The sequence below is a fragment of the Pinus tabuliformis genome, chromosome 6, assembly GCF_031772625.1.
Source record: "Pinus tabuliformis cultivar Carrire ecotype Pingquan chromosome 6, CPIR1, whole genome shotgun sequence".
In the NCBI taxonomy this organism is placed as follows: domain Eukaryota; kingdom Viridiplantae; phylum Streptophyta; class Pinopsida; order Pinales; family Pinaceae; genus Pinus; species Pinus tabuliformis.
In genome coordinates, this window is record NC_142292.1 from 1,193,895,202 (window position 1) to 1,193,908,217 (window position 13,016).

General features: G+C 38.9%; 1 protein-coding gene across 7 annotated transcripts in view; it reads right to left on the bottom strand.

Annotated features, from left to right (window-relative positions):
• The window catches only part of LOC149263025 (phosphoglycerate mutase-like protein 4), a 303,277-nt gene that overhangs the window by 117,227 nt on the left and 173,034 nt on the right, over window positions 1–13,016 (bottom strand). For all 7 annotated transcript variants that reach the window (XM_089425607.1, XM_089425610.1, XM_089425612.1 and 4 more), the window contains one exon: window positions 1,682–1,813. In XM_089425607.1, coding sequence (XP_089281733.1) covers window positions 1,682–1,813 — 132 coding nt within the window. The remainder of the gene's footprint in view (window positions 1–1,681; window positions 1,814–13,016) is intronic.

Here is a 13,016-nt window from a genome sequence, read left to right on the forward strand (position 1 = left end):
GATTCCTCTCATCGAGAGGTGTAGGATTGATCTAAAGATCATCTGATTCCGACAAGTATTTATGGAGATATGAATTTATTTTGATTATGGACAAATTGTCAAGGTCGGCCAACAAACTTATGTAGGCTCAGAAGCCCAACAATCACGTCTATTCATCCTCAACGTTTGCATATAAATACAAAGTGCCTCCTCCTCATTTGGGCAATTCATTCACTCATCTTCTCTCTCTCTCCTATGCATAAAAGGAGCCTCTCTCTCTCTCTCACGTGTGGCTGAAAGGAAGACCTCCTAGAGCAAGGAAGACGCAGAAAGAAGGACGCTAGGGCAACAGGTCATCTCTTTGACTAGCGTTGACCATCTAGGGGTGCGGATTGGGTGTGGCTGCCTCTCCTAGGCAAGCCACAAATTTTGGCATGAAAACCGAGGTGATCTGACCTCTGGTTTGTCCGGTGTTGACTACCCTAGTTTAGGGCTGCAAGTTGACTTTAGAAATCTGCAAATTGACTGTAGTTTTGGGGCTGTTCAAGGGTTGTTTCTTCAGGCTGTTCAAGGACAAGTTGACCGGAAATTGACCAATCATTTTAGAGGTCCATTTCAACTAGTTTGACCAAGTTTGACTCTGCTGATCTAGGGTTTGCTGCTGCCGATATAAAATTACAGAACTCAGATTTTGTACTATTTCTCTCTGCTGAAGTATTGAAGATAAAAGAAGATTTGACCAAAGGGTTTCCTCGCATTGGGGTTTGTCCCTAGCTAGCCGCCACATCTTGTGTCTCTTGTCTTGGCTTGTTTTCAGTTGATCATTTAATGTTCTATCTGCACTTTATTTAATGTATATGTGATTGCTAATCTATGGCTAATAAGAAGAAAAATAAGTAAACTGCTCTAAGCATAGAACATACCATAATTTAACAATCACAGACCCCCTAGCTTAGAAAGCTCCTCTGTTAAACAACTTGGATAATCAAGGATTGTTGCATAGAGTTATGGTATATGATATGGCTGTCTTCTACTGCCTTCCTTTGGAAAATAAGCTGCACAAAAACTTTTCAAGGAGATATTCCCACCTACAACTGGGAGAATAAAGAGCATTCAAAACAGATCTGGTAATTCATGTCAAAGCTAGAACTGATATGCTTTTAGAGAAAAGGTAGAATCTTCTCCCCATGGATTACAGCCCCATATGTTAGCCTTCCAACATTTCATAGAAAGAGAATCTTCATGTATCTCTTATGTCTATCTGTTGTAATTCCTCAGCCTAATTGCATTAATATAAGTCACATTTTCAAAAAAAAGACAAGTTGTTCATTTTCTACTTTTATTAAAAATTTACACGTGATACTTTATATGAAATTGATGTGAGAAAGAACAAAGAAAAAAACATTACTGTCCACAGATGACCAATAACAGTCAGTGGGACTGCTAGAAAATAATCTATATTATCTCAAGAGAATTCTCAAAGCATAAAGGCAAGAAGAATGTCTCAACTTTAAGCTACTCAATTCAAAGAATTCAGGGGACTTGCATCTATGACGTATATGGCAATACAAGAAAATACTAAACCAACAAATAAAATCTTTCAATTTTTTTTCACATATCGCTACTTCAGATTTTTCCTGCAATTACTCAACCCCAGATGTCCACAATACAAAATCGCAGAGATGTTGATAAAGACACTTACAGGAATTACTCGATCCTTGTCATGTGAAACAAAAGCCTGATACGCTAATGGTTCCAACAAGGCTGCCTCTTTTCGACTCAAACCTTGAAGCTTCCCCAAATGTCTCTCTCTCCATGCTGTATTTGATTTTACCTGAAACAGTGAACATATTTTCCTGTTTAACATTTGTCATTGCTAAAAATAGACAACTCTCACATTCAAAATCATTTTTAAGATAATTTGCCTTTAACTAATATTTGAACTTTTATAGCTGCCTATTGTACATGTATTCCAATCCTCTCCTCCATGCATCAATCCATAAGGATTCATTGATGTGTATCTTTTCATTACCAGGAATGCTTCATTGATGAAGGTGTGACAAAATACAATTTTACTTGGGAATAATGATTCATTTGTATTATGCTAGATCTAATTGTTGTTAGTATAGTATATCTTGAAGGTATATTTTCAGACAGATATAATATTAGTTGAGTGAATTGTGGAGAGATTCTTGGGTGATTATAGAAGCTGATCGTTTCGTGCAATAGCTCTCGAACAAGTATAAATATTTTTCTTGTTAATGAGAATGAATTGAGTTGGTTTATTGTATTGCTGATATTTTGTGTCACTCCATTAACGCTGGTGTAATAATTTCTTCAGCTGGTATCAGAGTGAGCCAGGTTTCTCACTACTGCCACGCTTAGTATTGATGCTCAGCCCACACTCAATTCATAAGGATTCCTTTAGGTCAGTTGACCACTAAAGTTGCATTTGAACATTTTTTAAGACTCCATGCCTGAAATACAATTCAGAGCATTCTTGCACTTTCAGATCATTCAGAGTTTCATATTTCATCAGGGCTTTTAAGCCCCTTCCTTCTCTCTCTTCATTTTGTACTCAGGGATATTGTAAACATGATACTAGCATGATGAATAAAGTCATGTAACAGGCCTAAGTGACTTGGGACTTGACCAGCAAACGAGTGCACCTTAGAGTGTTTTTTTCACTTAATTAACGATTATCGTTTTTTAACGACGGATAATTAATTGAGTTTTTCCACTTATCGCATACCCCAAAGCCGAGGTGGCAGCTTGAAGGTTGTTCCCCAAGTCCATCTTAGTGTCTAGAGTCGATATATATTACCATGCTAGGTCATCTCTGAAATTTCACAGAATTTGACTAGGTCTAAGTAAGAATTTTTAATAAATAAAAAATTCCTATAAAATAATACTTTTTAAATTAGTTTCTATATAAAGATGTAAATAAATGGTCCTAAGAAATGTGTGGAACAAGTGACTACTCGAATCCATCCTCAGAGCCCCAACATTATTATAAGACTCACTTTCGAGGTCCAAAAAATCAATATTCCCCGAGGAAATCCACTTTCTCCAAAGTTATTGGCAAGGAAGACAAGGAAATTAAAAAAATAAAATAATGGAGACATATCAAACATTACCCAAAGTCAAAAAAGGGACGAGAAAATATGTTTCCAACTTCGTGGGGAACAAAATTAAGTGACTTGGCATATGAGACAAAGGAAATCAATAAAAAAATGTTAAGTCGGAGACATATGAACGTGTTTCCAAATTGAGGCTCGAGTCTACCGCATTAGCATCTCATGGAGTTGATCAATTTGGTGAGCAACAGCACTGCCACATAGGACAGGCCTTGTTCCCCACTAATCTGCTCTTGTCCCCACTTAAACAACACGTTGGCACACATATCAGCTAATGGTTATATCCAAGCCTATCAAATGATATTTATGCACCAGCAGATCAGCCAGTTATACAGTCAGCATATAGCATGAAAAATCAGCACATGTTTGAAATCGTTTTGATGGGATTTGATTGCAGAAAATCAAGGAATTGCGTCTCCACTATTCACCTACACCATCATCCACTGTTACGCAGCTGTCATCTTCATGTCTATACACTGCTCTGTTCAGCAGAAGAGATAACACGCAGACTTAAGCAACAGCGTAACACTTGATTGGCAAGGTGTCAAAACACAGGTTTTGGTTGGAGATTTGTGTGGGAGTTTGTCTCCCTTTACCCACTCAAAAGGCATACTTGGCAGCTCATGGAAAATGTGCACATGGGAAGAGCTTGTATGCTGGCAAAATAGGGATACACTGCCCATTTTTTATGTTACATACCAGGGGTTTTGTAACGTTCCTAAGTAGGAATACAAGTGATATACAAGCATACAATCAGTTCAGCAAACAGAAAAACGAAATAGACACTAAGCACCCATGGAAACGCTGGAAATAAGGAACCGCTGAGCCATTTTATTACTTCTTCAAGAGAAAAATAGAATAGTAAATAGAATGGTACACCTGGGTTTGTCTCAATGGACAAGCATGACCAAACCCGGGTGAGCAATAGCTGAACTGAAGGCTGCTACAACTGCTGCACTAAACTGCACTACGCTGCCCAAAAAATTGCTCTTTCTGTTGACTTCGAATAGCTGGAATCACTACTTCCCGTGCTCAGAAAATTATGAGATTGGAGCTCCTGACTCCTTGACCTAAACCCAAAAAAACCAACAAAGGAATTTGGTTGGTTCAAACTTCTGAAATTTGACCCCCACGGAGCCCAACTTCAGCTACAACTGCAAAACTTGACCTGTTGGATTCTGACTGTAAAACCTCATGGAAAGTGTCCAAAAATGCTGGTCTGATCCCTCCTACAGATCTCCTGACTTCCCAGATGAGTTTCCGGGCTATAGCTCTAGCCCTCAAGACCCACGAAATTGCAGAACTAGCCCTCTACATTGTCTCCCAAGCATGGAATTCGAACTGCTAAGTTGTTGGCTTCTTTGGCACCAAAACTCTCACTGAATGTTGGCCTAGTGTTGTCCTTCAGATTCCTTGGCTCCTCCAGCAAGTGGCTGATCCAATATGGCTCAATCTCCCTCTGCATGTTCTCCCTGTGGCCCATAAATACACATTCCCTGAGTGTAGCTAAGCGATGGTGTTGTAGAAACTCCCAGATCTCCTAAAAACGCTGGTGGAATTGCCTTCCTAGAGCAGGCACTCGAAGTCCCCCGAAGGCAAGCGAGAGATTCATGGATGAACAGCCAATTGACTCTGCTAAGCAGCTGAGCAAACAATCAAGTAAATTCGATATGCAAGGTGAATGAATCCTCCAAATGAGAGCCTCCTCCTCTTTTTGTATTCATGGGCCTTCCTTGCCTCATGTGGGCCCCTCCAATCAGCATTTCAAATTCCCTCCAAGCCATTCGAATGGCCTAGTTCGAATTCTCACATGGGTGGACCCCACCATCCACTAGCAAACAAATTAAGCCAAAATTTATCCTAAGTCCCTAAGTCAAAACTGCTGGGCTAAGTCACCTGACACGGGGATTCAAGATTCGTAGGATTCGGGATTCGTAGTATCGGATTCGGACACGTTGACACCCCGGAACAAGACACGTAGGATTTGTTATATATTATTTTATTAATATATATATATATATATATATATATATTAAAAATTAGATATTTCTTGCACAAATTTTAATTAATGATAAAAATTTATTGATTTCAAACATAGATCTTCATCTATAGCAATGTAGCATGCATAGTACATACAAAATTGAAAATTCAAATACATGTCAGTGGTCACATAAATCATGATTCATAATTCATAACTGAAAGACAACTTACAACTACAAGATAGTAAGATAAACACACTGACAACTGTAGTTTTCTCATTAAGTCATCAAATCAAAATGTGTTACATAGGTAGTGCTGGTGCAATGCCAATGGCCAATAGAAATAGAAAATATAAAACAACTACAGGTATACAAGCCTCAAGGCATCAATCCACATCATCAGCATCAATGTCCTCATCATCATGGTCCCCACTGCTCTCCTCTACATCCTCCTCCTCCCCTGTATCCATAGTCGCCTCTGCACCTGCTACTGTGGAGGATGACCCCTCTAAGTCATCAAATCTAACAGGCTCTAGCACTGGATCATTGAGATCCATGTTGGCCAATGCCAACTCAACACTGGTCTCCAAACCCATATCATCAGGAAAGACATCCCACATCTTTGTCTTTCCCCTCAACCACTCTTCCCTCTGCCTGTAAATAAGACGAAGGTTGGTGTGCACATACACCATTGTCTTTCCCTTGACTGCTCAAGCCTGCTCTTCTTCACACTATACAAATTCCCATATGTGCTCCAATTCCTCTCGCAACAAGAGGATGAAGTCACCTGAGAGAGGAGCCTCATGGCTAACTGTTGAAGAGGAGGGCTTGTTGCCCCATGATTTGCCCACCAAGAATAGGGCTTCTTAGCCCCCTGTCTCTAATCACATCATAACCTCCAAATCGACCACTGCCACTAGAAAACTCTGCGAAGGCATCCTCCACCTCATCAAGCAATGCACTATCCTGAAAAATCCGCCTAAATGCCTCTTTCCTCCCCTGTGAGATTTCACCATCCATGTGAGGAGGGAATCTTGCGGGAAGGTCCACCATTCAGCCACTCATGGCTGTAGTATTTGGGGTTCAATGAGTGAGCCAAACAATGTAAAGGTGTACAATTCTTGTCCCATCTGCTGACAAGAATATTCTGTATAGTATCACAGAAGGCCTCTGGTGATGTCTCATACTCAGGGCACTCACTTTGTAGAATAATGCTGCTCACAGACTCAATCATGGAATCCCATCCCTCATAAACCTCTCCTAGGATGGGTTTGTCTGTAGCTGCAAATCAAAGCAAAGAAATGATAGGGTCCATGATCTGAATAATTAGATCTACCCTCTCCCACCAAGCATCATCTAGCACTGTGTCCTTCACTCTTTTAGAGGCTACCTAATCTGTCTTTCTCCAAAAAGACCAAAACTCAGAAATAACCATGGACCTAAGTGCGGCCTTGACCTCCCTCAAACTCTTCAACATCATGAATGAAGAGGCAAACCGTGTATCAGCAATCTTCAACAATGATAGATTGGTGTACTCCTTGTAGATAGTGAGGGCATTTGTATGATTTTGCACAAAGTTACGAATATGTCTTGCATCCTGAATAATGCTTCCAATCCAAAGCACATCAGAAGCAATGGATTTCAGTGCTAAGTTCAATGAATGGACAATGCAAGGTGTCCAAAACACTTATAGATATTTAGCTTCCACAATCATGCCAGCAACCTTGCAAACAGGTGCATTATCTGTAATGATTTGCACACAAGAATCAACACCTACATCTTCAATAACTTTAATAAATAACTCACCAATAAATTGTGCATCCTTGTATTCTCCAAGTGTATCCACTGCTTTCATGAAAACTGGACCACTCAAGGAAGACACCATGAAGTTGATGATTGGGTGTCGCGCTGGATCTGTCCATCCATCAGAAACAATGCTCCTTGTATTCTCCAACTGTATCCACTGCTTTCATGAAAACTGGACCACTCAAGGAAGACACCATGAAGTTGATGATTGGGTGTCGCGCTGGATCTGTCCATCCATCGGAAACAATGCTAACCCCAGATGTTGGCCATGATGCTACAATAGGCTCAAGCATTTTTTGCACCTCTTTTTTTGCCTTTGTCAACAATGTGGTTCTCAGCTTCTCTGGCCCAGGAGGCACATACCCTGCTAGAGCCCCTTGAGTTAGAGCTCGGCACATCTCAATAAATAGAGGTGGGCGTGCAACATTAAATGATATGAAGTTTTGATAGAAGAAGAAGAAGGCAATGGTGAGATCAAGCTCTTCCCATCTCTCTTTTTGGAAAATCTTGTCCATTGGACCAAGTGCAATTGCTCTTCTTTTTGTTGCTTGTCCCCCAATAGAAGTAGAACTCTCAAATGGAAATTTGGTGGTGGCTTTCCTCAAAAATGGAAGGGGGTCTTCATTCTTGGGTTTTCTTGATTTTGAAGCCACATTTTCCATACCAACAGTGGACTCCTTTTCCAATTCTTTTTTCTTTTGTAAAGAAACAGCTTTACAAGCTCCAATCCCACAACCCGGTAAAGCCAACAAATGTGCTTTCACACGGAAATATGTGCTTTTGAAAGAAATGTGACAAAACTTGCATCTCCATTGCACATTGCCTCCTCCCTTCCCCTTGCTGCTTGTCCCATCCTCTCTTGTGACATATTTCCACAATGGATATTTATCATTGTTGTCTTTAGGTCATCCTCTTCCATCAACATTACTTGCAGCCTAAGTCACCTGACACAGGGATTCGGGATTCGAATTCGAGTGTCAGATTCAGACATGTTGACCCCCCGGAACAGGACATGTAGGATTCGTTATATTTTTTTTATTTAAAAAAAAAATATATATATATATATATATATATATATTTAAAATATATATATATATATATATATATATATTTAAAATATATATATATATATATATATATATATATATATATATATACATTAAAAATTAGATATTTCTTACACAAATTCTAATTAATGATACAAATTCATTGATTTCAAATATAGATCTTCATCTATAGGCTATAGCATGTATAGTACATACAAAATTCAAATACATGTCAGTGGTCACATAAATCATGATTCATAATTCATAATTTATAAATTCAAATACATGTCAGTGGTCACATAAATCATGATTCATAATTCATAATTTATTTTAATGCAATGTAACCATCTCAAAATTTTGAAGGTGCAATGCCCTCCACCTCTGTGTTTCACCATCATCCAAAAGAGGGATATGTCAATACCAGAGTATTTATATGAAGAAAACTTTGTCAAAGGTATTTTAAACCACCGGTCTTCTTTTCCATATGCATCACTCTGGTACTTCCTCTGCAGTGTGCAAGACTGATGTTACCTCCAACACAAATCTTCAGGTAATGTTTGAAATCAACAGCATCTTTGACCTCCATATTCAAGAGATTCTCCTCCATAATTAACAGATAAACTTTAAACTGAAAGAACAATAAAACTCTGCATTTCTGAGTGATTTTTTTGGAAAATTAAGCATTGCATTCTGAGTCATTTTCTTGGGATTCGAATCCCAGAATCGGGATTCGTTGTGCCCATACGGGATTCGTATGGATTTGTACGAATCCTGTACGGACACGTCGAATCCTGTTTTGGGATTCGAATTCCTGTCGAATCGTATCCGATTCGCAAGATTCGGATTCGACAGGGGTTTCCAACGAATCCGGTTACATGTAATGACCCATCATTAAAATAGAGAGCACGAGAATATTAGCATGCATACGATGCATGCATATGATAGCTACATATGCATGTATCGCATGCACTGCACTATTAACTATATTCTAAGTTACCTAAAATATTAAATATCCTAACTCACCCCTTCATATAGAAAAGTCGCATTTAACCATCAGCACATATTTCTTAATGCCTCATGATTAATGAGTGCTCACCAATGATATTAAGTTTAAAAGTATAAAGTAAAAGAAAAGGGTTATGAAGAAAATAAATGTAAGGAATTATGTAAAGCCTTAAAAATCAGGTTATATAATTATCTATTTAAGAAATTTAAAATAAAGTATATGAATGAATTATTAAAGGGATAATCTAAGTCAAAATAAAGCATAGGACAAATAATTAAGCATATGACTTAAGACTTTAATTAAACATATAAAAAGTATAATCAAAGTGAAATGGCACATGTTAAAATATCTTGAAGATAAAATCCGATTCTGCATGTTGAGAGGTGTCATTGAGAAAAGAAGCGGTGGGCTCATAGGTGGAGGGAGCAACCACCGTCAATAAAGGGTACATAAGGAGAGGTCGAGGGCAGAGAAGAGGATCGGTGTTCCTTGCCCTGTGAGTGTAATTGATTGTGTGAGTAGAAAGGAAACTGATGCGGGTGCCATAGGAGGAGGAAGGTGCTGTTGGAGGAAGGAGAGGAAAATTACATTACTGGTTTGTGAGCCTTGCTTGTTTTGAAGTTTCTGGGCACGGGGAACGGTATGCATCGGTTGAGAAGCATACTGGGTCGAGTATCTAGGCATACTCGATTTGGCTGGGTGGTTTTGGTTTTTCGGTAATGAGAGTGCGGGAGCAGTTTTGAAGCACCCTCACCGCATCAGCAGTAGCAGGTCAGGTAGGTACTTCATCAAATCAATAATACCATTTCAATCAGTTCAACAATCTTTACAGTTTCACAGTTCAGCAATCTTTACAGTTTCATCGCTCAGTAATGGCTCTTTATTTAGCAAGGTCATTACATATGGTATCAGAGCAGGTTAGAACCCTGCGAGACCTTACAGGCCCATTAAATCTGGTTTTCAGGCTTCTGCATTTTAACCAGCCCCGGTTATTTTGTTTTTAATTTATGAAATTCAATTATGTAGTGATTTCACAATTTTCACTTGAAAAACTACACGGATTTCTTAACGCATATGGCTACATTCCCTTATCTGTATTTTTTTCTGTAATCTTTATCAAAGAGGAGGACCATATATAGATTTGTTGAAAGTTCTCTGACGTCTCAATTAGAATTAGCACAACTGCCCTGTATATATCCGTAGGGCGTGTGCTGTATGGCCCTCTTCTTCCGTGGCTTGGCGTTTATTCGACACCAGTTGGGTCTTCACATTTATTTACTGTATTGAATCAATATATTTCTTTGACGTTATAAATACCAACGTATCCACTCGTTCATCTCCTTAGGTATGGATTTTCCATTCATCATGCCGTGTGGGTAGTTGTGGAGAAATCGGTCGAATTTTGCTTGCGCTAGCGAAACCTTGACGTTATTTTGATTTGTACACGGTGAGTATTTCCCGAGATCTTTATAACACGGTTCTCTGCGACTCAGGATATTCCGTATTTTCGGTTGGTTTCGTTAGATCTCGCAGGCGAATTTGTAATTTTCTTGGAAAGCCATTTATAGGATATATACTTTTTACCATCTGGCTTTGCTCCAGTGGCTATGCGGCTTGTTTCATTCACCAAAGTCCGGAATTCGATCCCTACAGCCGACACTGGTAATATAAATTATATTTTTATCAGGGAACCATTCCGGAGTCACTTGGCGCATAGCGAGCATATTGTTTATTTCTATTCATCGAGGGTTATTTAACATAGTTCTGTTTTCGGTTATTAGATGTCAATAGTATAGACTCTAGAGGTTTCTAATTTGTGCAATATCCGGATTAGGGTTTACAAATTTGGGTATAAAAATATATTAAAGATGCGACGGTCGGCATCTTGAAATATTTTTTTTTTTACCTTCCTTTCTCTTGTAAACTCGACCACATGTGGGATCTGATAACGTTTCAAGTTTTAACGTGCGCCAGTTTCGGCTGATCTTTAGGGCGTGTAAATGGCTGGGTTTGAAAGCACTTGCCTGATATTACATTCTTCTTCTGTTAATTTTCCAACCTGTCAATTGAGTTGTGATTATAAGATTAAATTTAGGAAGTCGTTCCATATATAACAATCTGAGTTCTGGATGCATTTCTTTCTCCCTTTTTCGCTATTGGTTGACTGTAACACGTATTACTACAGCTTTCTGAAAAATGTCGTTTGTCAGTTTTATTATATTTATTATTGCATCGAGAATACTCTCTGTACCCTGCAACCCGAGTATACCTAAGGTGAAACTGAATAGTCCATTGAGCAAATTTTGTCTATCTTGAGGTGGCATGTCATGTGGGTCCTCAAGTTGAGATATGGCTTCGTAAAGTTGAAACCCCATTTGTTGCTCAAGGAACCCCAAAAGGGATGATGTGGCAGGCCTTTATTGAAGAATCAATTTAAATTGGTCAAGATATTATCATTGGTTGTGGGGTTTTGGCTCCATATCAAATCTGAATTCAATGTCGGCCTACAAAGGGAAATTGTTTGAAATTTTAAATTTAAAAAGGTTCCCTCCAAATTGCCTAAGTTGGCCTCATTTTATGAGGGTTTTTGGCTCCAAACAATTTATAATTTGAATTTGTTTTTCCCTCGATTTGGAGGTTGGTCAACCCTCCTCAACCTCTATGAAAGGGAGGCTCGGATCCTCCACAAGACAGACACACATTCATTGTCCAATCTGAAATTGTTCTTGTGACTTGTACAATCAAGCTCAATAGAAGAATAGGTTGAGGTTGGAAGATAGTATTGGTTTTAATTTTTGTTTTGGATAAGGGTCATTCACTGAGATACTAGGGTATGCCTGAGGCTATTCGACCTCCTCTTCTGAGGCAAATCTGGGCACTCTCATACACATTCTAAGGATGGATATGAGGTTACCTGTGGTAGAGTGGTCTGTGAGCACATTTAATGTAATCTTTGTGGAAGCATGACAAATCTGAAGTTGATCCAAAAGACTGTCTAGTGACATAATCTGAGGTAGTACTCCTGAGGTCATCATACTGAAGTTTACTTGGTGGCTGAGTTGGTATAAATTTCAAGATTCTTTCAGAACTTATATTTGCAACAAGTTTGTTCATGGGTGCTATAATACAACTTTGGTGAAACTTCTGGGATTTATGACAAGGCCCTAATTCGTGCCCAAGGAGCTAAAACTATCCTCAGATTTGTGGTTTAGCAACATCAATAGTTGATAGGATTTGAATTCCAGACTACTATTAGTATCTGTGGGATGGGACCTCATTGACAAGAAGTTTCACGGATAGTAGTGAGGATCAAGGGCAGAAGCATCAGATCTTGACAATCAGTGAATCATTTGATCTTCAACTGCGAGATGCTTTACATCAACAGAGATCTTGACACTTGTCAAAGCGGGCACAATTTGCATCAATTAAGGACTGAGTTACTTGCTGTTCAGTATCCAAAGAAGACAGAAAGCATGGTTATGTTGGTCCGCATCGATTTGATTACCAGAGTGTATGATCTGTCAGCTATGCCATTAGGACATCGATCTCTTAGCGTGATACATGCTTTGGGTCCGTGAATGAAGCCCTTGGTGCATATTGGAGCTTAACACTAGTGTTGCTTGTGTAATCAAAAGATCTGTAGCTTGTAAACAACACGTGCAACCTGCTATCGTATGTTGTGAAAATTTTTCCAGTGGCTAGGTGTAGAACTTTGGGTGTGGGAGCAGGTGAAATGCTTTGATATGAATGCATGACTTCATTACCGCTGTGACTGAGAGTGTATCTTGATGTGCATTTATACATGGTACGGAGGGCCTATGAGGTTGTTGTGCTGAGAAACATTATGGAATGTGCTTGCAGAAAGATTGTATCCAGTATTGGAGGCCGAGTGTTATTTTTGGTTAACATACTATACCTTGATTAAAGTTCATAGTAGCTAGTGAATGTTGCAAGGATTAGAGATTAAGCATGGTATGCTTAAGTTATAGATAGATATTCATGTTTATGGTTAGTGACTCGATGAAATGAACCTGGACATGTACTGATGAGCACAAGTATGTTC